This window comes from Solea solea, chromosome 7, assembly GCF_958295425.1.
Source record: "Solea solea chromosome 7, fSolSol10.1, whole genome shotgun sequence".
Classification (NCBI taxonomy): Eukaryota; Metazoa; Chordata; class Actinopteri; order Pleuronectiformes; family Soleidae; genus Solea; species Solea solea.
Genome location: NC_081140.1, coordinates 25,641,495 through 25,668,307, shown reverse-complemented (window position 1 = coordinate 25,668,307; position 26,813 = coordinate 25,641,495). Strand labels below are relative to the sequence as shown.

The 26,813-nt window shown below is 44.1% G+C and overlaps 1 protein-coding gene across 5 annotated transcripts in view; it reads left to right on the top strand.

The window, feature by feature from the left end:
• The window catches only part of robo1 (roundabout, axon guidance receptor, homolog 1 (Drosophila)), a 289,424-nt gene that overhangs the window by 245,069 nt on the left and 17,542 nt on the right, over positions 1 to 26,813 (top strand). For 4 of the 5 annotated variants that reach the window (XM_058634726.1, XM_058634721.1, XM_058634723.1 and 1 more), the window contains 15 exons: positions 1,403 to 1,541; positions 1,635 to 1,762; positions 6,636 to 6,644; positions 7,608 to 7,732; positions 7,963 to 8,134; positions 9,727 to 9,932; positions 12,431 to 12,512; positions 12,657 to 12,825; positions 12,922 to 13,088; positions 14,268 to 14,389; positions 16,492 to 16,723; positions 17,590 to 17,711; positions 19,606 to 19,777; positions 22,217 to 22,417; positions 25,043 to 25,069. In XM_058634726.1, the coding sequence (XP_058490709.1) occupies positions 1,403 to 1,541; positions 1,635 to 1,762; positions 6,636 to 6,644; positions 7,608 to 7,732; positions 7,963 to 8,134; positions 9,727 to 9,932; positions 12,431 to 12,512; positions 12,657 to 12,825; positions 12,922 to 13,088; positions 14,268 to 14,389; positions 16,492 to 16,723; positions 17,590 to 17,711; positions 19,606 to 19,777; positions 22,217 to 22,417; positions 25,043 to 25,069 (2,073 nt within the window). The remainder of the gene's footprint in view (positions 1 to 1,402; positions 1,542 to 1,634; positions 1,763 to 6,635; positions 6,645 to 7,607; positions 7,733 to 7,962; positions 8,135 to 9,726; positions 9,933 to 12,430; positions 12,513 to 12,656; positions 12,826 to 12,921; positions 13,089 to 14,267; positions 14,390 to 16,491; positions 16,724 to 17,589; positions 17,712 to 19,605; positions 19,778 to 22,216; positions 22,418 to 25,042; positions 25,070 to 26,813) is intronic. The other variant, XM_058634722.1, reaches the window with a different exon arrangement.

The following is a 26,813-nucleotide window of genomic DNA, read 5'->3' as shown; positions in this document are numbered from 1 at the left end:
TTTCACCATGAGTGACCTCTGACTCTGATATTTCCCAGCGTGCCAAGCAGAGAGCATGTCCAGACTCCTGATTTTATCACCAGCCCTTTCTTCACTTCCTCCACCCTCCCCCGTCTCCTCGGAGACCTGTAATAATCTGTCACAGGGAACAACAACAAAGGCAGTTTTGTAAAGATAAATAATTGCACTGAAATAATACTGTCAGGGCTGAAACCAGGCCAGCTTGTGGCTTTTGTGTTTGTCCGTACGAGTGCGTAACACAAGCCAGAAACTCGGGTTAATCATAAACCACCCAGGTTAGTTTTTGAGACTGAAGGAATCTGTCCACAGAAAGACATGTTTTTTTTTTTTCAAGCTTGTCATTCAGAATTCTAGAACCTTTAGGATTAGGTGACCAGATAGAGTTTATCCTGGTCAACAATGCTTTATTTAATTTATTTATCTCATTGTACAGTAGCAACAATTAGTTATGGTTTCCTGGTCAGTATTATTTTACTTTTGACTAAAGATGATTTTGGGTTGCCAAATAATTTTGCTGATATCTTTCCAGTCTTTTACCTCTAATCCAATCCAACTTAATTTATAAAGCACTTTAAAAACAACAGCTGAAACAGTGCTGTACATCAGAGATAATTGAAATATAGAAACATAATACCTAAAAGACCAAAAACCCCACATCAAAACAGACCATAAAACTATAAAATACTGTAGTAAATATTTAAAAAAAAATGTAAAAAAAAACACAAATAAAGAATACTTCTTTATTTAATAAAAATGTACTTACCTATTCAACCTATCATTATTGTATTGTGCGCAGATATGCTCTTGTCATGATTTAGACTGTAAATTGGGTCGTGGTGGTTTGTTATCGTTCAAAAGTGGGTCCCAGTTTAAAAAAGAAAACTTTGAGAAAAACACTGGTCGAGAGTTGAGACGTGATTGTTTTTAAGACATAGAATCTACTCTCGTCAAATGCCTGGACAGGAAGTTGCTCTGCGTGTGACCTACATTTGTTGTGGTTCTACTTTTCTTTTCTTTTTTTGTAAATTTACATTCTGGCTATTTCCATATGCACAGAGTCTGGTGACCTGCTTGCGGCATTTTAAATAATCCGTCAGCAAGTAGCCTTAATATGTATGTGTTGAGCCACTGTGGTCCCTGATAGTGAATCTAGCCCTGGAAAAAAAGTGCCTTCTTACAAGATTCTGTCTACAAAGCTACCTTTAATTTCTGGATCCCTCAAAATATTATTACACATAAGCTTTTTTATCAAGCTGTACTATATTTCCACCTTTTAGTGCTCTGAAAAGTGACCATCACAATGTTAAGATTAATATTTTCTTGATCAAAATGTTAGTTCTGCACTGTCATTCTATGAAAGTCTTTTTTTTTATCTTTGCAGAACGTCCCAGTTTTGTGCGTCGCCCAAGCAGCCAAGTGGTGTTGGTGCAACAGAGTGTGGAGTTCAGATGTGAGGCTCGCGGTGATCCGGTTCCCACAGTACGCTGGAGGAAAGACGACGGTGACCTGCCCAAAGGAAGGTACGGTACCTCCAGCCTCACTATCACGCACTGTACAAATGTTGCGTTGAGCGAGTCCTGAACCCCCCCCCCCCCCCCCCCGTTTCGATCCAGATTCGAGATCCGCGAGGACCACACCCTGAAGATCCACCGTCTGATCTCGGCCGACGTCGGCTCCTACACCTGCGTGGCGGAGAACTTGGTGGGCAAGGCGGAGGCGTCGGCCACGCTCACCGTCCACGGTAAGGCGTTAGAAACTTTCCTCTTGCACGTGTTGTGCGAAGTATAATTCGTTTACAGCTCCGTGAACAGCCGTTATGAATTCAGTGCAATTTAGCCCAGCTGCACTGCAGTAATAGCCCTCAGCTCGAGCACTATATGGTCATCGCCTTCAACTATTCTCTCTCAATTAGCTGATTGATTCCTAATAAAAACGAAAACACAGAAATCCATATCAGCCGCAGAGCCGCACACGCGGGAGCTCGACAGCAATTGATTTCATTTGCCCAACACAAGTGGCATTTCTCCAGAGGCTCCGTCTTCCCTCCACGTCTCAAGACTGGTATTATTTGTGCACCTACGGAATACCTCTGTGTCTCCTGTGGTCCTCTCGCCCCTGGACGTCTTATTAACACAGTCAGAATATAAAGCAGCCCGGTCACAGAGTATGAACATTCAGAAAGAACCCATTCAGAGGAAAGTGGGGGCTGGGATCACCCCCAAACTCTCCTGAGAGTCAGGGGAACACAGGGGCCCTTTAACAGCAAACTAATACCAATGTTGGGAGTCAGGTGAGAGAAGAAAGAAAGAAAGAAAGGAAGGAAAGAAGGAAGGAAGGAGGAGGGAGGGGGCTAATGGCATGGACGATGGGGATTGGCTGGAGATGGGGGAATAGGTTGGAATTGGTGGCGGCGCATCGCTGATGCAGAACGGGTCTGTGGATGATTGTGGTGAAGGGGACAGAGGGGGGAGGGGGGTTTTCTGTGGTGAGGTCAGCCATATTAATGTCACTCTATAGATGTCAACCTCACAGAGATATAAAGAGACAAGGCAATTCTATTACTCGGCCAACCCCCCCCCCCCCCCATCTGCAAACACAGATACGTCATCCTCACATGGTTACCCTTTGCAATTATTTCTTGATTTTCTCCCCAGGACGGCGATCCTTAGATGGAAGGAGCGAGATTAGGCACACCTGCCAATACTCGCGTCAATATATCCACGTCTCTGATTGGCCGTTTTCTCGCTCTCTCCCTCCCTGATGAAAGCTTAGTTAATGAAAGGGAACAGCATCGACGAGCGGGTTCAATAAGCTGTTCTCCCGGCTTAGAATCATATTTGAAATGTTTGTGCCTCCTTTTCATCCTCAGTGGAAATGAAACGTCTTAACCTCAGGGCAGTTCCCCGTGGCCCGCATGCATAATCAAAGCCCTGACCCTCTTTATTCATATATTATGCCTCTCAGCTCCCATGGTATATAGGAATTAGAGTAGTAGCAGTAAGTGAAAGCACATATAAACCGATTACAGTTGAGCAAAGAAGAAGCGCCGTTGCAGGTTTAAAGGACAAGCGCTGTGGGGGAGTTTCGTGTCGTGTAACAGAGACCGTAGGAATCCCACTGTCACAGTTGAACCTTTTTGAGCCTTCAAAGTTCCTAGAACTCTTCATACCGAGGAGGCCAGGGAAGCTGTGGGCACCGAACAGTCCGGGGTAATTAAAGACAAGCAGGCCACAGTCCCACGCCCGGAAATGACATGCTTCTAATTACAGACGCGGACACAGGAAAGGAAAGAAAATACGCGTAATTGTAGATCTACAGAGGCCCAATGTAGCAAAAAAGGTAGTGAGATGTTGCTGTGGTAGTGAAGACAACGTTACTGTGGGAGGGGGTGAGAGTGTAGCCTTGCATGGATTTAGTGGGCAAAGCTGTCACTCTACATCAAGGCACGAGTGCGGAGACACGGCTTAAGAAGTACCGAGTCGCCGAATTAAATAATTTCACTGGTTTACTTCAGGCAGAGGGAATCCGCCGCAGAATGAGCCTAAGTGGAATTAATGTAAATAGTCTTTGAACTCGAGCTTTTATGTGCAAATGAATTATACCAAGTGAAAAAAACAGTAAGACGGGATATTACGCAATTTGCTTATCAAAGCAGTTTATTCTGTTTAAGTGATGTAACTGAGAAGCACAAGGTTCAGGATGTTGTCCCTCAAAGTAAATCCCCTTTTAAAGATCTGGACACAGTTTATGAGAATAATCCAGCTCTGTGTTGGAAAAGAGGGGGATTTTCACAACTTCCGTGGTGGATGTGTCACGATATAATGTGGACACTGTTTAAACGGCGCCTGAGGCTGTTTTTTCTTTCAACGACCTCCGCTCTCGTGACTCACCTAATCAGTGAACTATTGTGTTTGCGCGGCCACAACACCTTCTTTAGACCTTTAAACGTGTCAAATAAAATATCCCATTGATTGATTGAAGACACGGCGTAATTTTTCATCGTAAAATCCCGCCTTGTGAGCCTCGTGAGGATGGAGTTTGCGAGATTTTGGCAATGGGTTGTTCAGCCTCCTTGTTCTTAAACATTTACAGTTCCAGTGTGGAGCTTCTGTCGCCTGTCTACAGAACTCTGAGGACTTACCAAAACACTGCAAACATTTCACATGACTCTGTTGCAATAAGGTTTTTTAACCGTTGAGTGATGAAACGTTGTGGTGTTTTCTGTCGTACTCGCAACACTTTACTAGCGCTATATGAGTAAAACATGGAGAATGAAAGCAAATGTCAATAATTAGGGTTCGAGCACAAAGTGCGTAGAACCCTATTGAAATGCAAAACATTTAACCCATAGAACACAGAGCATTTTGGCTGCTTTTTTCCATTACTATGTTTAAACATACAGTAAATACAGAAGCGATAAGAATGTACAATATAGAGTGTCTTATATCCTTTTTTTTCCAGCATTGCCTACAGGCCAAAAAAAAATCAATTTTGAAAAAAGTACTCAAGATGTTTAAAATCTGATTACATTTGTGAAATGTGGAAATGCGTAACAGTTTCACTCAAGTTTATGAACAAAAAGAAGAAAAACGCTCTGTTTTTGTGACTTCTACACAATTATCGCTACTTTATATCAATAACTTTGACTCAATACACATGAGAAGACAAAAAGCATTTTTTTAAAGCCTGTATAAGTGACCTATAAACACAAAGCCACAGGATGTCCTTAAAAGGAGTTGTGTATTACCAAGGGTGCAAATTAATGCCACGCAACACAATAAGCACCTGTTGAAATAAGACATTTTTTTCATAGCACGACACAGAGAGTCACATGGAGCCGATATGTATTATTATTTAAACATTGCACACTACTGTTTTAAGAATTAGACATTAAGCATTTTGACCGGGTTCTGTTGTGGTCAGATAACGTTGACACAGTTATTTCTTCATTAAACCTCGCCTGCGGACATCCGCCGGAGGAATGTAAACACAGTTGTTTCACAGCGCGTTGGAAAGAATTCAGAAAATCAACGTGTTAGGTTTTTTTTTTTTTTTTTTTTTTTTTATTTCTCAGCTGAGTAAGTTTGCAGCTGTGATTTATGTGTAGCAAGGTCTTGAATGGAATGGAACTCCCTTGAGCGGTGTTTGCTAATAAGCCATGTAAAGGGTCTGGAAGGAGATTGGGAACTGGTGCCAAAAAGAGCGTAAATGAGGAGGTACTTTTCTTCTCAGCAGTGAGTGTGTGTGTGTGTGTGTGTGTGTGTGTGTGTGTGTGTGTGTGTGTGCGCACTGTGACGGCGATGATAAATACACAAAAACCTGGTCGGGTGCCAAAGCCAATGGTTTGTATCCTCTATCTCTGTCTGCGTTTAATTAGTCTGGACCATAAAAAAAACCCTCATTGTGTGAGACTGACTCATTTCACCCGGTGTCCAGTAGCTTATGTATAATTTCAGAGAGGCTGCAGTCCACCCAAAGGGACCAACTATTAATCACACCAGGTCCACTTCATGCAGTCATGATGTTAGGAAGCCTGAACAGCAGCAGAACCACTTAAACTTCCATTAATAGCTCGGCTGTGGTCAGTGCTATGAAGCCTGCCTCCTGTTGGGCTGGAGGCCCGGCTTGTTTTCCCCTCGGCTTCTGATCAGCTTATCGACCGATTTTCCCCTCGCGAGAGAACCACGACTAAAGGCGTGGGGTCAGATTTAAGGTTCACGTCTCCCTCCAGGTCCATAACTATGATCACAGCGGCGTGAGAGCGAGGTAGGGTTACCTAATTAAAGGCTTAGTCACATGAATGGATGTGTGCGTACGTACATTTCTCACGATTGTGTGCGCGTCCAGAAGACTCGGCGAGCGTCTTCTTCTGGGGAGTGTTTGATGAGAGGCTTATCTGCATTTTAAAGGCCAGCGATACACAGCGAGGGGGATTTGGGGTCAGAGGGAGGGGTCGGCCATTACTTTGACTGACGGCGTTTATGTTTCCGAGGGAGCCGTTTGGAACAGACTAGATTAGATAAGGTGAGCGATTGGCCCGGCGGAGATTTATGGCCAAAGAGTGACAGTTAACATTCACCTTGTGTTTTTATGGACTGTGTGTACATTTGCAAAGCTGTGTTTGAGCGTCTGTGATCTCTAAACCTCTAAAGTTTATCAAGGGCACAGGGACGCTCACTGTCACACAACACCTGGAAAGAGGGAAGGGGGAGAGAGTAAACAAAGCATGATGTTGCAAGACACAAAACATCTGCCGTGCTATTGTCTGTGTGCATATTTTTGTCATTTTGTTTCACTTAATCACATTTTTTCCCATCCTGGAACATGGCCCTGAGTCAAAGAAAGGATATTTGATCAGATATTTTTTCTCTGTTTACTTTCATTGTGATGTATTCCCGGTCACTTATGGTAATGATTTTGCGCTGAGTGCCTCATGTGTTCCCCAGGGTTTCACTCGGCGGGGGGGGGGGCATGACATGTCTTTTATTCACTGAATAATAACAACATGATTTGTACTCATTGTTATTTTCCTTATCTCTTCTCACTGTCACGCTGCTCATTGTTCAGTTATTCATCCCTTGGTTTTTGTTGTTGTCTTTTTGTTCCCTTTTTAGTCGTGTCTGGTAAGTTGAAATGTCACCCGTCACCTATTCACCGCCCCGACAGAGACAGGAAGCTGTCACAGCCCCCCCTTCATCCTCCTCCCATCACCTCTCCACCCTCCAATCAGCACTCATGTTTCTGTTGTCATGGGCAACAGTGACAAAGGGACATTAATGGGTAAAAATATGCTCAGCTTGGGCCTCCAAGGTAAAGCCGCATCATTTCATTCTATTATTTCCCCCCCCCCTTTTTTTTTATGCATTACCAAACACGCCGTCTTATTCATGGACAAATTATGTCTGTATTTCAAATGACAGCTTTTAGATTGCTTTATTTATGTACAGCACAGCACAGTGCCTATAAAAATGGATGGAAATGTTCAGAGATTTAATGCTTTTGAGGACGTATCCATAGACCTTTTTTTCAAATGATTATGCACATCCAGGGTGTGTCCCCTCACACATAATTATTAGCCCAGCGAGGCCTTGTGCCTACAGTAAAGGTGCATGGGTGACATTGGGCTATGACACCGCACTTAGTCTGAGATGGAATTTGTCATTAAGATGGATTCTGCATCCCGGTCGAGGCCTGTGCTATTGGAGAGTGTCAGCCTGGACAGATGGCTCAAATTTATTCCCCATTTCCATGTAAATTTGAATGGTGCCCTTGCCCATGCTAATATGTGGGGGCATGGAAGTAAGCCTTGTTTTTTTTTTTTTTTTTTTTTCCACCCCGCCATTCATTACATCTTTAATTTGCCCTCATTTTGAATTTAACATGTGCCATTTAATCTGCTGAGCACACTGGATGTGAAGTTTTAAAAGTGTCCATAAGAACTCTTTAGAGCTGCCGTCACAATTCTTTTGTCTTACACTCAGGGAGACAGACCACTTGTAACTGTATTATTATGACAGCTATAATGACAGTGTGTGTGGCGTGTTTGTCTATGCCATGGCTAACCGTTTGTCGTGGCTGTCCTCTAGTGCCCCCGGCGTTTGTGGTGAGACCGAGGAACCAGGTGGTTGGAGTTGGCAGAACTGTCACTTTCCAATGCGAGGCCACTGGAAACCCACAGCCAGCCATTTTCTGGCAGCGGGAAGGCAGTCAGGTAAACAAAATAAACAATGACAAATGTTCTCATTCCAGAACGCTCCTTATCCTCTTGGAGAGCGTGACAGGGTAGCCACCGGCTTTGGAAATAACCATTTTGTTGTCACAGTTGACTGGGTAGCTAACGCGGTTTGCAATTGTTTGCCATTGTGGAAGCCACATTCAAACAGTGCAATTATTGTTTTCCCGTCCAAACTAAAGGATGTGATGTGTTTTTATTCTCCGCAGAACCTGCTCTTCTCCTATCAGCCCCCTCAACCGTCCAGCCGATTTTCTGTGTCTCAGTCGGGGGACCTGACTATCACTGATGCTGAACGCTCAGACGTGGGATACTACAGCTGCCAGGCCCTGAACATCGCCGGCAGTGTGATCACCAAGGCTCTGCTTGAGGTCACTGATGGTAAGCGGCCTTCGTTTAAACACAGTTTCTGCATTCAGCAAAAGCCTCAGGAGAGAATTAGAGGAACTCTGAGTGGATGAATATTGGTATTTGAGATAATCTTTGGCTTATGAGGATAAATCTCTTCATCTGAAATGATGTGGCCCTACAGTCGAGCATATTAATATCCAAATTGAGGTTTGTGAGGTTTGGTCTGGCCTTCTCAGTGGGTTCCTGTCAGAGGTAGAGACACTCTGGTGCCTGTGCACCCAGACCGTGGCTCAGTACTCGGCTTCACTGGCTTCACACTGGCTAATGTTTCCTTTGGTATTCCATGGCTGAATGGCTGCAGTCTACCGTTGGAAGACTGTGGCTGTGTGGTGAGGTCTGGATTGGGTCCTCTAATTACTCCGCAGAGCCAATCGCTGTCAGCCTGGCGGGACTAACCTTGGTTTCATTTCCACCAATCCCACAGAGATCTGGGCAGCTATTATTTTGTCTACGACACACCTACAGTACATTCATCCCTTCATTTTTCCAAACGTCCTTCTTCATTTCAGACCTTTGCAATGGTATGTTTCGTCTTGCTCTCCTCCTCTCCTTCTCCTGTCTGTCGTACTCTCCGGGTAATAATAACAGTTATTAAAGTTAGCAGGCTGTTCTGAGGGCACCTCTCCTCCGCAGGCAGATCTAGTAATTACAGGTCATGCTGACAGTGTTTTAGTAATTGCATCATCCCCCGCACAAAAGCAAAGACAAAGGGGCCCAGAGATCGCGGCACAGCGAGGCTCTGAGGAGCTGCGCGCACATACATTCATCATTAGGTGTTGCCTTTTCACCGCGTTACATATTAATTCGATTGCTCCGCGGTGACTGTAACTTACCAGTAAATCAGCGGCTGCTGACGGCGATAGTCATCAATATTGCTATGAATAACAATAATAATCTGAGGGAGGCTGACGCCCAAAATAAGGAACATGATGAATCACATGGTGGACAAAGTAAAAAATGTATATAATTAAAGTCTCTTCTTCTTCTTCTCTCTTCATTACAGCGTTTCTCTTTGTGTCTCCACGTCTTTGTTTGTGTTTACGCCACTCATGAGCTGTGAGGCAGAGAGCAGGAGTGAGAATCATGCTTCATGCTAATAACATTGTCTGTTCTGGCGAGATGTTTTGTTTTTTTTAAGGGCTTTTTCTCCCTTGTTTTGTGTTTAATGGCTGGGGGATGGGTCGTGGGACTGTTGGCCGCGGGCGCTCATATGCTTAGTGCCAGGCATCTGGTGGAGCTGCAGCGAATAAGACTGAAGTATCTGAGGCCATTTCATTTTAATTACGCTGCTTTTATTTGGCTTGAGTTTGACTCCTGCTGCTGAATGATTAGAAAATTGTTTCCAGTTTCTTAAAATTGGATTTAATTCCGCTCCCACTACCCGTGCAGTTCTCACATGCTTACATTACCACACGCTGTTTGTCAGATTCCCACTACACTCTTGGCTTTTGTATCTTTTCCTTGCACAAGCTGGATGTAATCCTCGGTTCGTCCTGTCACACCGCACGAACGCCTTCACTCTCCCCCACATAAATACTCGATCTCTTTCCTCCTCTCCTCAGTTGTGTCGGACCGCCCGCCGCCAGTTATCCGACAAGGTCCGTCCAATCAGACAGTGGCTGTGGACGGCACAGTGGTCCTCAGCTGCATGGCATCGAGTAACCCCACCCCGACCATCCTGTGGAGAAAGGACGGCGTACTGGTGTCCACACACGACTCCAGGGTCAAACAGCTGGACACGGGCGCACTACAGATACGCTATGCAAAGGTAAGACGTCTGGACACAGGCTCAGTTTTTCGGAAAACGATAATGATTGGGTTGTCACTTTTTATTCGATATTTAGATGTCCGTACACATTTGGAAAGGGGAGTTTTAAAAGTCAAGCTCAAAATATGTGTGGCCTAGAAGTGAATCAGACCATCTGAAGTAAACCGTGTGATCCAGGTTGAGGTTGCACTCAGCACAGCTTGGCTTTAGATCCATGTAACATGTGGCATGTGTTTTAGTTTCTACATGATAGAGGGCGAAGTAGCTCACCGAAGTTAGCTTAGCTGGTAGCTCCATCGCAGTAAATAATGTCACTTTATACTGTATGTGTGTGTGTCTTGTCTGAAAGAATAGCGTGTCCCATCATTTTCTGGAGAAAATAAATGCCATCTGTACTAGACAGAAGCCAGGAGCTCAAAGTGGGAGGATAAGAACATTTCACGTCACAATTACCTTGAGCAAAAAATAATTGCAATCTGCTTCACACTAAAAATCACTTGTCTGTACATTTTGGTAAGTGAAAAATAAGTTTTCTTTCAGGGAACGCGATAAACTATCAATAACAAGACCGGGGATATTAAATGATTGTTTGCTGTTGCTGTGATTAATGAATATAGTCACAGCAAGTAATGAACTGTTCAATAAACATCTGATGATGGAAACACAACATAACAACATGTGATGATGGAAAAAAACTAAAATAGTGTGAGTGTTTTTTTTTTTTTTTTAAATCATCCATCATGCCACCCTGAGTTAATTTATAATTTGACCTTGAATGCATGAACTAGATTTATTCTAAACTGTTTTATCAATACTTTAAATTCGCCCTGCCAGTCTTCAGTCCTTCAAAATAAACTTTAAAGTTCCATCATGTGCTGAGTAAACCCCCGCTGGTCGGTAAATAAAGCATGTGTTCCCTGCCAGCGACCGGCTCTCAGTGGGCTGTCAGTCAGTTGTCGCTGGTTTGAAATGGAGTCTGTGAAGTCGAACAGTCTGTAGTTCCTGTCAGTCACCCGGGCTCAGTGGGTTTTGTATGTCATTTACCTTGTGTGTATGTGTGTGTCTGTATCTCAGAGATGGCACGCAGTGCGATGCCGAACACAGTCTGAGAGGAAAGCGAGCGGGGGGTGGGGCGTGCTGACGTGTTTTCTAGACGAAGGCATCACGGGGTCAGAGTTCGCGTCAGATTGCGGTGTTGTGATGAATGCTGGCGTGTCTCGTGGTGACAAGATTCCGGTGTGATTGGTCTGCCAGTCGAGAGGCAAGCGGGGAGGAGACGCATCCACACCGCTCTCCCGCTGTAGCTGAGTAAACTCCGCAGGCACTGTACATTAATGGGATTGTCATTTCACCCGACAACACTTTAATGAAGAGGTTTTTGACGTGCGAGACAGTCTCTTTTATTAATCCGGTGGCATGAGGGCTACTATAATTGAGAATAATAGATTTTTCTTTCTACCTGAAAGACAAAAGAGTACATACCTTGACAGGGCATGCACATTGTGAATTAATCCATTTCTCTATCTTTTTACATATAAATTAGCACAGTAGCCTTTCATTTATTATGCATCAGCAACAAACCGCAGCAGAATGACTCCTATAACCCACAGATTTTGATGACAGTTGACAGCACATGCATTTTTAACCATGTTTCACCAGCGGGGTTATGTGTTTTTGTTAGTTGGCAGCATTTATTTGAAAGTTGTCAACAGATTTTTGAGGAAATTTAAGTCAAGAGCAAGAAACAGTGATATATTTTTGGACTGGATGTGCTGATTTTTTTTTTTACTATAGATCAAGGGTGTTTTTTTTCCAACTTTATTTTCCCATGAACCACTGCTGCACTTTTATAGTGGGAAAAAAAAGGAAATCTGGCACTGAACAACAGTATTGTGTCTCGCTGTGTATTTTGGTGAAGATCCAGATCTGAGACAGATAACATTTGCCCTTATTAAAATAGCACATTTAATCGAGTTGTTCGTTGAGAGATAAGTATGAGATCTCTGAGTCATTTCCTTTGTAACAAAATGAACATGATTGTTATCTGCCGTTTGTGTGCACTCCGCTGTTCCCAACACACTCGTGTCTAGAGCTCGATGAAAGACGGATATTTAACCGTATTTCTTCAGTGCAGGTTGTCTCCACATCTGTTGAATGGGGCTGTGACTCCCATGTTTTGGCTCTCAGTGGGGGGAAGGTAGTGATAGAGAAAGGTCTCCAATTAGTCCACAATCCTGTGAAAATCTTTTCCATTTGACTAGGAACGGTCTGTCACTTGCCCTTTCCAGCTGCTTCCCAAACCCCACCAGTTTCTCGTTTTGAAAGAGATGATGCTGAGATTATCAGGCGGTGACAGCTACCTGCTGTCGACTCCACCAGAATGTCAATAAGTAGAGCAGTGAAGGGGAGATAAAGCAAGAGGAGTCAGGGAAGATGCTGCCACATTTCAGGAAGCTGTAACAGATATTTAATTAATATTTCCATCTCTCCTCCTCCAGCTGGGCGACACTGGAACCTACACTTGCATCGCCTCCACGCCCAGTGGAGAGGCCTCATGGAAAGCCTATTTAGAGGTTCAAGGTAAGCCTCATCCAGCAGTGTCTCATTTTATGGTTTTTTCCCCCACAAGTCTTTTAATTCGGACTTATAAATCAAAAATGAGACGTTTCACCCACCCCTGGATGTTGAAGATGTAATAAATGACTTTCCCCTGTCTACATCAAGAGTTTGGAGTCCCTGTCCAACCAAACAGACCTACAGATCCAAACCTGATCCCAAGTGCTCCTTCAAAACCTGAGGTCACTGACGTTACCCGCACCTCCGTCACCCTTTCCTGGAAGCCTAACCTTAATTCTGGAGCCACACCCACCTCCTATATAATTGAGGCCTTCAGGTAAATCAAATTAACTTACCCACAAATAATCAAAAGTTTTCCATGGCTTTATTGAAACCTTTTGAGACCTTAAATCCCTCTGTTGTGTGTCCACAGTCATGCATCAGGGAGCAGCTGGCAGACCTTGGCAGAACATGTGAAAACTGAGTCATTTGTACTAAAGGGCTTGAAACCCAGCGCAGTCTACCTCTTCTTAGTACGGGCAGCCAATGCCTATGGGCTGAGTGATCCCAGTCCCATCTCTGATGCTGTGAAAACACAAGGTGAGAACTGCCTTTTCAACTGATATGTTGGGGAGTAGCCCAAAGAATATTTAGTGTCAGAATGGGTTCCAATACTGACACTGAATCAGATATCAAAAAAGTGAAAAAAAGAAAAAGTAAGCTCATAACTTGCACAAGTGAGCGCCAAAACTGCAAATGAAGATTCAAGAGACAAAAACTAAGATCTATAGAGCTCCGGTAGCTGATGTCACACAACTAAGTTAAAGCCCTCTGGCAGGAAACGATGCTGTATACCTCTATAGATTTACTGTATATACTAGACAACACATAAATCAGGCAAAATGTCAGACAACTGAAAAATGTGAAGATGGTGGATAGCTGTTGGCTAGCAGGAAGGCATTTTACCCCACAGATCCAGAGAGATGGCGGAGGTGAATCGCTGCTATGAATCATGGGAACCCACAAGCAACAGATTTCATGGTTAGCTCTTCGTAAACCATGGACTCAGACTAGATTTACCAAGCGGTAGTCTGTACAGCAACACTAACGCAGCACTTGTTTACATTTCACCGCCTGTTGCTAATGCTAACTTTATGCTAACACTTACCCTTCCAATGACAACAATGCACTCATTGGCTGGTAGACTCCAGAGTTGAATATTTGTCACAAAGCCAGATTACGTCCATTTGTTTCCCTCCAGGCTCTTGTAAACGTCCAGTTGAAGGGATTAAAGGAAGTTGAATGTGTCAGGATCCCGCAGGTCTGGAATAACGTCCTCTCCGGCTGTTCCCAAACTCGTAAAAAGGGACTGCGGGGGCATTATAAGGATCACATAGTTTATTCAGTCTGTCAAATGTGTGATATATTGGTCGATCTCCATGGATTGAAAGCACGCAGTGAACTCTGACACCGGTCCTGGCCACATCTCAGGCTGCTAACATGGTGGTTCAAGGCAACGTGACGTCAGGAGCTCCATCGGGATTATTAGGCCATTTCATTTTAAAAATATTTTGAATGAATAAGGCTGTGCTAACACGGCACCATTTTGTTTATTAGCACATTGCTGCTAAATATAATTCTAGTGAGTCATGTTGTGGCATGTTGTGTTGTTGTCAGACTGATATCGGCATTAGTAGATGATGTCAGTATCAATCTTAAGCATTTTCTTAAGTCACAGACCAGGTCAATCATCTTTGGTGACTGTCCTTGTCCACACAGATATCCCTCCCACCAGTCAGGGTGTGGACCACCGTCAGATCCAAAGGGAGTTGGGAGAAGTGGTGATCCACCTGCACAACCCCACCATCCTCTCCTCCTCCTCTGTGCGGGTGCAGTGGACAGTGAGTATAATTTTCTCCATCACTGCATTATTGTCACATTTGCTTGTCACATGCTCGCACAGCTGCGGCCAGTTACTGATTGCCATATGGTTCATTGGCCGTAGTAACAGGCCACCAGAGCTCCAAGGTTAGTTTAGTGATATACCTATGGTCAATTTGTCAGGCAACTCAGCCGAGCTAATGCGCTAACGTCCTATCACCATACAGAGTAAAGGACACTGCAGAGAGCAGCCAGGATCACAGTCCAAGTCTTCTTAGCATCCATCTGGCATGAGCCTGGACCGGTCATGTGGCCAGAGATCAAAAAAACAAAATCTGAAGCATTTTCCAAAAGTGCACTACTCTCAATTACCCAAAATCTACACCACAGAGCCTCCTGCAGAAGACCACGCAGTGCCGTATACAGCAGTGTGTGGCGTGCCAGGCTGTGCCCTCTCAGATTGGAAACACTTGACAGCTGTTAAAATAATACAAGCAAGAAGGAAGAGGCGGCCAACTCCTGCTCTTAAGTGGAAATGGCTTACAGATGTTAAAAAAGGGGATAGGTGGGAGAGGAGGAAGTAGAACTAGGGAGCTTATGTTGGCGTTTCTCTGATAGCACAAGCTGAATATGAAGTACTTATATCCATCCGCTACTGATGCGCTTCATCCATAGTTTTTTAGATGAACTACTATTTTTTAGAATCTTACGTCGTAGACTCTGTCTCTCTCTGAGAGGACTCACTAAAGGAAAGAAGAAGAAGAAAAAGCGATTCTTTTTGCCTTTTGACACAAGTCCACCCCTGCATTCCCAGTTATTATGAAGTGTCACAGTGAGTGATGAATGGGACAGAGGAAACGTTAAAAAGGATAGTGACATGTCAAGACTGATTTAAAACATCACTGCCCAGTTACCCTGTTGCCCTGGAATGTTCCAGCAAAAACACATGCCATGAAGGAGACTGACACTGTAGCTGGGTCTCACCGTTTCACCGGGTTTGTTGTGTTAAATCTATTCCTAATGTGAGTTTTTCTTGGATTTCTTTCTTACCTTTTCCCCCCCTTTTGTGTCATGATGGTGAGTGGTTGCACAGTTTTCCAGGCTAATGAAGACCACCTGAGCCGGCAGCATATTTTACAGGGGGAGGGATAAAGAAATCACTAAAATCTTTACAAGCCAGTGCTGCCTGCCTTCCACAGGGACTCGTAGGGATATTAGCATCCTGGTTAGCAGTTATTCTTCCCTCCATCCGTGCTGGATTACAAAGCAACAATAACTATCCAAAGATTAAACTGACAAACTAACAAATTCCTTCCAACTGCTGTTATTCTTTCAGCTACTGTTCAGAAGTCCAGTGTGAAACATTTAGTAGGGTTTATTGGCAGAAATGCTAGGCATAGGTATGTTTATATAGATGTATAATGGCTTTTTAAATAAAACCGTTTGTTTTACTTTACTTTATGCAAGGGTCTTGCTTTATTAAGGCCGCCATTTTGTGCTGCCATGTTTTTACAGCACCCTGAATGGACGTACTGTACATTCTGTTTTAAGCGGAAGCTAACTACGCAAGCGTAGGAGAAAGACACACTTTCTGGCCTGCGTAGGCCACCGTAGTTCCCCCGACGTGCTTGGGAAATCCTCGGACTCACCATTAGACGTTGCTAATCCTGGACATTTCAATTATTATCCTTAATTTTCTCATCCCCCTCGACATTGGGAAGTATCCTTGACTCCAGCAGCCCGTCAGGAGTCTGGGGAGCAGGACAGGATGAGACAGGCTGTTCTGGGAGCCTGGGCCCTTATTTAACCAGCTCCAGACTTAGAGGAACCTCTGGCCAATGACCTCATAGTGTGGTTTGCACAAATCACTGCTGCTCCAAATGGCGCATAGACAGACAGTCAAAAGGAGATGTAGATGTAGATGTGGATGGCTAAATAGGAGGGTGATGTGATGACTGAGTGCCCCCCCACTCCATCCAGTGCCTTGTGTGTGTATATCAGTTGCATAGCTGTCCACGGATTCCACAGCTAATTGTGCCAGTGTGTCATTTTCCACTATGAGCCTTGAAGCACATAATGAAGTCAGTCTGACAACTGTCTTTGTCCCCGTGCCATTCACTAGGTGGAGCAGCAGTCACAGTACATGCAGGGCTACAAGGTGATGTACAGGCCTTCACAGGAGGGGTCGCAGCGAAGCGACTGGGCCGTGTTCGAGGTGCGAACCCCCGGGGAGGACAGCGCCGTCGTGCCGCAGCTTCGGAAAGGAGTAACATACGAATTCAAAGTCCGCCCCTTCTTCAATGAATTCCAGGGAACCGACAGCGATGTCAAAATTGGCAAGACGCTGGAGGAAGGTGGGGGATGTGAACGTTTGCGACTGTGTGTGTGTGTGTGTGTGTCTGTACGTGTGCTTTAGTGCTCGCATGTGTGCGTATGCATGTTTTCATGTTTACACAGTTTTATATGCACAGCTTGTACGAGTGCGAGCGTAGAGCAGCTGTTCACAGCAGGCAGTGAGGGAAGGATTGTGTTAGGTTCAAATGTGGTGTATTCAAGCATGTTAGAGTGGCTGTTCAGCTCTTTAAACGGCCCTATGGAAACCCATATACAACACTCCAGGAGGAGTGTTATACTAATTTTTCGCCGGGTGTGGTTGTGGCAGTCTCGTGAGGTTTGGTTAAAAACCCAACTACAAATTTTAATTCCGTAGCAAACAGTTGAGAAATGCGAGTGAAGAGTGTTTACTGGCGAGTGTGCGTGTTTGTGTGGGAGTGTTTTTTGATCTTTTTCTGCTGCCGGATTCTCTTTTGTTCCACACTTAATTTATAATTGTTTTCGTAGCTCTGTGTGTGTGTTTGTTCTCCCATGAGCAGAAAAATGCCTGTTTTCATGACACTCAATCACTCATCTTTTATGCCACGTCCATAATTATTTCGGCTTAATTACTGTTGGACCTCAGGTTGACGTTCACACACACACACACTGAGTAAACAGTTATTATTTATCTGCAGAAGCATGCGCATTAACCAGACTCAGTTTTCACATAAAAGGGTTGGAACCCTGATTATTAGCCTTTGTTCTCACCTCAGCTTCAATCTCGCACAGAGATAAAGGACAAATTCCAACAGCTGAATGTGACGGCAGGACAGAGGTGGCATGCGGCCGTGTTTATGTTTCACGCGTGAAGGTGTGTGTGTTTATCTTTTGTCTGCTCCTCCAGCCCCCAGTGCCCCGCCTCGCGAGGTTACAGTGACGGAGAGTGGGGACAATGGGACTGCGATCGTGGTCTCCTGGCAACCCCCTCCAGAAGAGGAACAGAATGGGGTGGTCCAGGAGTACAAGGTAACAAGAAGAAGAAGAAAAAAAACACACACACACACAAGGTCTGAGGAATTGGTAATGTGGAGACACAAAGGAGAAGCAAACACACACAGGGGTGCAGACAGAAGGGTTAGGTGAGAAAAGGGACATTGCACACACACATGGAAAGGTAATGAATTCCTGGTCGAGACACACCTTTGTACACTCCCCCCTGTGTGCCTCCTCAGAGGCTCACACACACACAGAGGGAAAAGCAGGTTGAAACTGTTGTGAAACAGTGCCATCTAGTGGGGGAAAGCTGGATTATCTTCATTGAGAGGCTGTAACTGCTGATTATTGGTGTATTTGTGTTCGGAGGAGATAAACAAATGTGCTTTATCTTAAATTTAAACTACAGATACTAAGGAATTACATTAAAAAAATTAAAGGACAGAATCAAATTATAATTCCAGTCATCTCTCTGGTCTGGTAAAGCACAATCCCCCCCCCCCCCCCTTTTCCTCTCTCCTTCCCTGATAATGCATGCTCTCTCTGTAATGGCCTCACTTTGGGCAGCGCCGACCTCTCATTGTCTATGCCACGAGAGTCCTGCATTTTAAGTGGAAAGGCATTTATTGTGGCACAGTGGGAATATTGACTACCAGTGGAATGGAAGATGAAGCGTAGGCAGGGGGGGTGAGGGGGGGCAGGGACGTTAAGCCACTGTTAATTTTCCAGGTAAATGTCTCTGGCGATGGAGTCATTTCATGGTTTTTAAGTCCAGCGCGCGCGAGAGAGAGTTCCCCGCTCGTTACAGAGCCTGATCCCCCGGCGGCCGTTTCACTCGCCGCAATTTCGAGGAAACGAAAGAGAGAGAGAGTTCGGAGCTTTGTACTGTACGTCCATCACAGATGTGCCAACACAGATGTGAGGGAGAGTGTCTGTATGGTAACTGGTGGGATGAGGATGTGGAGGTCTGCAGGCCTCAGGCTGAGGTGAATCCATAAAGTTTAAGGGAATCCACAAACGCCACTTTTGCGTTTTCATGTATGCAACCAAAATAGAGGGATGATGATGTCATAGCCCCACCTCGCTGTCTTGCTCTTTCCCTCATCAGGTCTTCTTCTCATGTTTTGGGAGTTTGTTTATGTTTCCTCAATCGCCACTTGGGCTTCATTCTGCCCCTGTTTCTGCAACTGTATACATATGTATACGTATGTACACTTGTTGATATAAAGCTGTGGTGCAAGCTACAGTATATGGTGTCATGTAAACACATGTGCTACAGCATTTTTTTTTAATAGAGGTTTTGTGTGTAAGAGGACGTTTCTTGAAACTGTGAGGACCTTTTAAGAACATCCATCTGTCCATTTTCTACCATTTTATCCCCCACAGGAGGGTTGCGATGGGGTGTTGTGTCAATCTCAGCTAACATAGGGCGACATATAGAGACAAACAACCATCCATTCTCCCACCTACGGTCAATTTAGAGTGTCCAATTTACCTAACCCCCATGTTGCATGTTTTTGAACGCGGAGAAAACCCACACACACACAGGGAGAACATGCAAAGTCACTGCAGAAAGGCCCTTGTTCCAACTGGGGGCTTGAACCTGGGTCTTCCTGCTGCAAAGACAAGAGAGCAAAAAGAAATATTCCGTGTGGTTAGGCCTAAAATTGGGTTACAGAGACTGCAGATACCTCATCTGTTTTCCATGGGCTTCAGGCCGCACATGATACGATATGGCTACTTCACTTATAGCGGATTCTGAACCGAGTAAAACCCGTAACATTGTTTTGCCACCTCCGAGGCGTAACACAATACCTGCGGTGCAGCGGGGAGCTCTCGTCAAACGTAAATAAAAAAGACGGAAAACCCTAACCTCACAACATTAACCCTCAAACTCCACTCCTGTCTTTGTTCCTGTTATGAGCAGATCTGGTGTTTGGGGAACGAGAGCAGGTACCACATCAACCGCACCGTCGACGGCGCAACCTTATCCGTGCTGATCCCCAGTCTGACCCCGGGGGTCCGATACAGCGTGGAGGTGGCAGCAAGCACCATAGTGGGACCTGGCGTTAAGAGCGACATCACCTTCTTCCAGCTCGGTGAGTAAAACTATGTTGACTTCTCTCCTTTTGCACAGAAGGTCGTATAAATGTCTGCGTTTCTCCTCCGGCGAGCCCTGCGCACGGAGTGAGCCCCAATTATCTGACAAATAATTATGGCATTAATCCAGTCAGCTGGAATTAAAAGGTTTTCAGTAATGCCACGTTATGCCAAGTAAACAGACAATTATGTCATTCCTTTCTTTGTAGCGACGCACAGGTTCATGCCGTTGCCTGCTTTTCCCTTTCACTAAAAACTGTAATTGTGCGTGATTACTGTTATACAAACAAAATCAAACTTGCCATGAAAGAGAGTGATGAGTGTGAATCACAGGGAACCTCTGCATTTTTTTTCCCTGCCCACTAGAAATGGCTTTTAGCCTCTGTAGTCGCTCTGTAGTTGGCAGCTGCTGCGATCGACACGGACACATTAAATTCCTGTGTGGCAGAAGTGTTGAGCTGCCGGCCCCACCCTGCTCCGCTCTTTTTTGTGTGTGTGCGTCTCCGCTTCGCTGCAAACAACAAAGGCAATAATGAGTTCTGCACTCACACACAGACATGACATTATTTCATTAACGCTTAGAATAAGGAATAAGAAATATTACAGTCCGCGCTGAGGTCGGCTGTCGTAGCCGACCTCCTTTCTTTGTCCTTGTTCGTCTAGACGGGCAGATATTTTCGGATATTTTTGTCACTTGTTATTGCTAAGGAGAGGGATGGAAAACACATGAGGCAGAGACAGACGCTACATCCATTCCATAGCGCTGCACCGTGCCGCAACGCGCCTGTCATCCACATTACCCCGGGTGTTTTAGAACCCCCCAAAAATACAGTACAGCACCCATTACAGAAGCTCAGGCTCACTTCCTGTTGGTTCCTTGTCTATCAGTTGTGAACAAAGCAGCTAAGTTAACACCAGGAATGAACATTTATTCAATGTCTACCGCAGGGGAAAATAACTAATTGCATGTTTTCTGCTGAAATATTTGCAGTTTAATTTGTGATAATACTTTGGAACGGGACGCTTTAGCTCAATATCTATGTAATTAAGGCTGAAACTGACAATTATTTTCACAATTGATTCATTTTCTCAGTCAGTTTCTCCATTTAACTGAGTAGGAATGTTTCCCAGACATCCAGAGGATAACATTTTCGGAGCAAAGACACCAGAAGATATTCCCATTAAATGAGCCAGAAAACGTCAAAAAGCTTGTATTCATCACAGGAAAACACTTAAACTGAGTAATCAAATATCAGCACACACATGCCCAGTGCGCCTGAAAGGTCACATGATGTATGTTTTTACACGCATTGGTGGTTTTTTTACCTCTTTGAAATGACAAACAGAGACGTCTTGGTGTAGCCAGACAGAAAAGAGCATGTGGATTTAAATGTGTGATTGAATAGCCTGGGATGGACGGGAAAGAGGCAGCGACTGTAACTGATCCAATTTCGCTCACTCGAGGAGTTCCTGTGGTGATTGTTGCCGCGTTCCAACGCCGCGCTGGAAACACAATGTGCCTCGGGGAGCAGCACTTCGCCCAGATGCATTTGTCACACTGTGAGCTTGTGTGCGTCATCTCAGCCCCAGATACCTGCCCAGTCCCTTGTGGGATGCTTAGTCACACTGGCATGCTCTGTTCCGCTGGCACCGAATCCAGGAGACGTCTGAATGGAGGAATGGACCGAGCGAGACAAAGAAAGACAGAAGGGTTCTTTTATTTTTTTTTGCCTCTGGCTTTGACAGTTGACAGATAAGAGTGGCTACAACTTGAAAGACCTTTGAGAGAAAGATACGAAAAGTAACACAGACATGAAGAATATTCAGAATGGCATGGGGGCGAGGGAGAGATGACTTTCATGTGTCATGCATGAGGAAAAAGCACAGAGAGAATAGACAGATGAGACAAAAAAGACAGAGAGCACGTTGTTGTTGTTGTTGTGAGCAGACACACAGACTGTTCCTTTCGTGCATTTCACAGTAGAAACAGCTTCAAGGCATTTTTACACCTCAGTTTGCTAATTACTCTGGTGTCTGTGAGAGAGAATGATCTGACTGGATTCATTTCTGCGATTATGAAACCACCGTACAGTTTCTCTCCGCCTCCTCCAGCCGACTGCGTTCAAACGCCGTCGTCTGCTCACCTGCTGCTGTCGACGGAGATTTGCGATGAAAGGCCTTTCCGAATAATGGAGAGGAAGACACAAAGCAGCCTCACCCACTGACATGAAAACGTTTTCTGTACATGAGGACAAAGAGGAATACTCACAGCTGTGTGCTCGACTCCCGTTTGTTTTGAATATTTTCCCAGTTTCACACTTTATTTTCCCCTGCACTCGCATTCCTAACTCCCTTTATTCCAGTTCTGCTCTCAATTTGAATAAAGTGTTTTTTTCCTCATAATCTCTCCTAATCATTCCCCAATTCCATGTCCCCAGATGCCTCTGGACGCATGACGGAGACGGTGGCCTCAGAGAACCCTCTGTCCCAGCAGATCTCGGACGTGGTGAAGCAGCCGGCCTTCATCGCGGGGATAGGAGCGGCGTGCTGGATCATCCTCATGGTCTTCAGTATCTGGTTGTACAGACACAAAAAGAAGAGGAACGGCCTCTCCAGCAGCTATGCAGGCATACGCAAAGGTCAGTGTGTCGCGTGTGGCATTTATGAGGAGCAAGCACTCGAGCCTCTAATCTACTGTGCTGCTGCTTTCAGTTTGTAGAGTGTTTTCTTTCTTTCACTTACACAAAGTGTGAAGAGAAAGGAAAAAAAATGGAATGCAGGTATTTGTGTGTTCATCTTCTACGTCCAAAACAAACCCCCTCACATCTTTCCTGTCACACACACACAAACAGATTTCATTGTGGAGCGTTACTCTCCAGTGAAGGCCTTTAAACTCCCCCTTTTACCTTGAAACAGTGCGTTACGGCTGCATTTGCAACCATCTTAGTGGGATTTCACTGGTTTGTGACATGACCGACCTCCACCCACAATAGCTAACGTATTAAAAAGAGCTATTAGCCCTTTGTTTTCCCCAGTCTCATTCATGTTTTCGACCGTCCTTGGGGCTGCGCTGCTGCTGCTGCTGCCTGTGTGCACTTCAATTTTTACTGACTCCCGGGGGTCAAAGGGCACATTCACCTTCAACCTTGAAACACACAGAGAATGGAAATTAGCTGTCGCTAATCTGTGACCATCACAGGTCGTCCGTGTTCTGCACCTCATGCCTGCTGAAGGAAACGATTGATTGTCAAGCAAACTGCTGCTTTTTTTTATTGTGTTAAAGGACTTAATGTGAAAGAATTAGTGACATCTGATGGTGAGAGAACAAACAGAGGAGTCACGCTTCCTATTCCCAATGTTATTTTGTTTTAGACTGTTCAAATTTCAATTATTTTTTGTTTTTCTTCATTTTAAATTGTTAATACACTATTTTAACATGCAGTACATTTTAACATGTAGTAAATAACTGCCAGATATTGAGAGTTCTTCTGGAAAAATGGGCAAAAGCACTTACTGACAGGACATTTTCTGACATTTTGAGGCTTAGGTGTTCTGTATTGTAAGCTTCCGATTCAAAAATGCAAAAACACACGCTGTAGCTGCTTTCAGGCTGCTGTAGAGACACGGTGATACAGATGGCAGTCTTTATAAACCTTTGCCTACAGTACATATAAAAGGGTTTTTCTGAAGCTCCAAAAAAACAGGTGATTTCTTATTTTATAGCAATTATACAAACAAACTAATCGGTAGCATATGCAACTTCTGCAAAAACCTGTGCAATGGTACAGGTTGGACTTTCAAATAACCTTAGAATATCTCAAATTTCAAGACAAGATCTCATTAGTCTTATTCTGTGACCTCCAGCAACATAAGATATGACAAAATATCAAAAATAAAAGCATAAAAAAGCAGCAATTATTACATTGAAGAATACATACAATACAAGTAAATTAAATAGTTTGTGCAGAAGCTAAAAGCAATGTAATCTACAGGGAATACAGTCTATAGATACAGAGAAGTGGTTTGTGTACAGGTGTCAAATAATAATACTGCGAGGCTTAGATTAACCTCTGACCCTGTTTGATCCTGTATTACTCACATACACTTTAAAAAAAAGAAAAAAGGTTTTCAGGAGCACAGTTGCCAGTCTTCCTCCTCCTCCTCCTCCTCCTCCTCATCCTCCTTCCTCCCAGACCACAAGAGGCCACAGTCTTTGTTGGAACTGGTAACTAAGAATGTTTTCAAAAGTGTGTAATTGCAACCACATGAAGCAACAAAGCACACTCAGAGTAAAACAGGTTGAAGTAGGACTGTATGTGTGTGTGTGTGTGTGTGCTGCTCTCTGTCATTATAGTCTGATTACATATTTCAATTTTACAACTCTGGTGAACGAGGCCTTTTGTTTTTCTTTGTTTGTTTTTCTTTGACGACGAAGCCACTCGTACAAACTGCACAGTGATTTATTTTTTATGATTTATATGACACTGTGGGAGTTTATCCAAACAAATCAGCAAAACAAATAGGTCGTTGGTGAGATGGTAGAGACCGCGTAATAATTACTGCACACAGTTCAAAGTTCAGTCATGGCCTCATTAAAGCAGGGAGTGAAAATCTGAAATCTTGTGTATTTTAGTCACGTTTACATTCAAAAAAAACCAGCATTCAGCAGGCCGATAAAAACGTATTTAACCTTTCAACATATTCAACGAGTATTTGTCCACTCAGACCGTTCTCTTAAAGGTTTAATTTCTGTGTCTCACAACATTGCATCAACTGCATCTCGCTCCTCACATCTTCTGAGAACAGCAACACAGATCAAAGTGCATTTTATAGAAGAAATCCACAGACAACAACGCCCGCTGCAGAATATAAATCAGCCGAGTGAGTGAGGTTGATGTTTGTTTGCTTGCACAGGGAGCCCATCAATGTCATCTGTGTGTGTGTGTGTGTGTGTGAGTAATGGGAGCTGTGTGGGTGATGATGTGAGAACTGGAGATATCTCTGCAGCGTTTGACCCTCACCCAGCAGGGCTCGCTGATACTCTGGGCCAGGACTTGAACCTGCAGCTGCAGCTCGACACTCACTTTCTCACAGTTGGGGGTGGGGGGGGGGGGGGCAGAGATGTCTGAGGGGATCAAAGACTTGAGGGCAGAAAGAAGCATGAGAATACAGACACACTTTATGGATTTATTTACTTTGGCAGGAGTTATGTGGGGGGGTGAAACACACAACATTAATTTTATATCCTTTGTTTCTCTCAACAGTGCCGTCCTTTACTTTCACACCGACAGGTAAGAGCTCGGAATTTTCATATTATATGTAACTGTTGTTGAGTGATCAGTGTCAGTCTTCCCAAAATCAGATATTGGGCACGAAACAATATCCGAAATCGCACGAAATAAACTCCAAATATCGTCAGACATGGGAAAATGTAAGTTTGCGGACTCCTGAGCCTGAGCCTCTGAGCTTTGTTCCTTTCCAGCTTATGAGTTCCTTTGTATGGTGCTGATTACAGCTTGAAGTGGCGATAAGGTCTCAAAATATTTTGAGAAGGTCTTGAAAAAGTCTTAAAAAGGTATTGAAATTAACTTCAGGATTCCTGCACATACCCTGTAATATGATTTGTAAACCATTGAGAGAGATGTGAAGGCTGCGGTGGTAAGAGCATTATCGTAAGGTCTAATTATGAATATTTTTTATTTTTGAATAATTATTATTTATTCAAAAACGGGTAAAAGATCGTATCAGAATGGAATTTACATGGCAACGGCTGCAGCTGCTTTGATTGTGCGTTGGTCCATGCAAATCAAAACTGAACATGTTTGAAACAGTTCAGATCTTGTTGTTTACAGGGCCTTCCGTCTTAAAATAACAACTGCCGCTAATATCCCACTAATAACAACTTTATTGTTGCCAGCCAGTATCCGTTCAGACAGGTGTCCAACAGAGTTTAAGCCCAATCCTAAAAGACTCTGCCCTCCCGGTCTTCACCCTAAGCTGATGTTCTCATGCTGTTTTTTTTTTACCGTTTGAACATAAATTTCCAATGCACGACAAAATAAATTTGACAATAGCAACATGTTTGTCGTCTCTCCCGTGCTCCAGAAAACAGGAAACACCCGGGTTCTTTCCCATCAGATCTAAGCGTCCCTTCGTTAACTCCCTTTTTGGGTTTTATTTGGATTCTAATTCAGTTCATACATGTGTATGTGATGGCCTCTGATTCAACTCCTTTGCTTGCTGTCAGAACAGTGGATTTTCAGCGTAGTGCACGTCTTCCCAGCCTCATAACAGGATATACAGAAATAAGAATTAGCTGTGTTAATGTGTTCATCTGAGTCGGATACTTCAATGTCATCCCTGCGTCGTTCTGTTTTTTTGATTTGTAACACGGTAAATATAAAACTCATGTCAGAAGAATTGCAATTTCATATTTTACTCATGGTTCTGCCCTGGTAGGAAAAAGTTATGAAATAACAAAAATAATAATAATAATAATTATTGGTATTAAGCCATGCCAAATATTTGTGAAACACTAATTGCTCTCATGGAGATCTCAAAGGGATTTACTGTCAGGAAGTGAGAAACTACTTCACTTCATATATCCACCAACAAAGGCGGCCAATGCCAAGCGCCAATTAAGGATCAATTTGAAAATAAATGTTTCACTTAAATTCTTTTTTGTGGCGCGGGGTGGGGGATCGTGTCGAAACACAGCGTTCAAACAGAAGGGAGGCTGCGCCACTGAGACGCTGTTCAAACTTGATCAAAAGGGCCGTCGGCACAAGAATGACACACCAACCTCGATTAGACCTGTGAGCAGCAGCAGCAGCAGCAGCAGCAGCAGCAGCAGCAGCAGCAGGACAGTTAAGAAGGTTATCTGTGAACCGAGGTGGCACAGTGTGATGGAGATACAATAAAAGCCTTGCTGGTGTTCTCCATTTGCATGTTTGTTTCTTTTTAAATTCACTTTCATCTGAATGAAACGCTTTGTTTGCTGCAGGTGTGGCAGGACTTAGTGCAGCGGTGAATGGG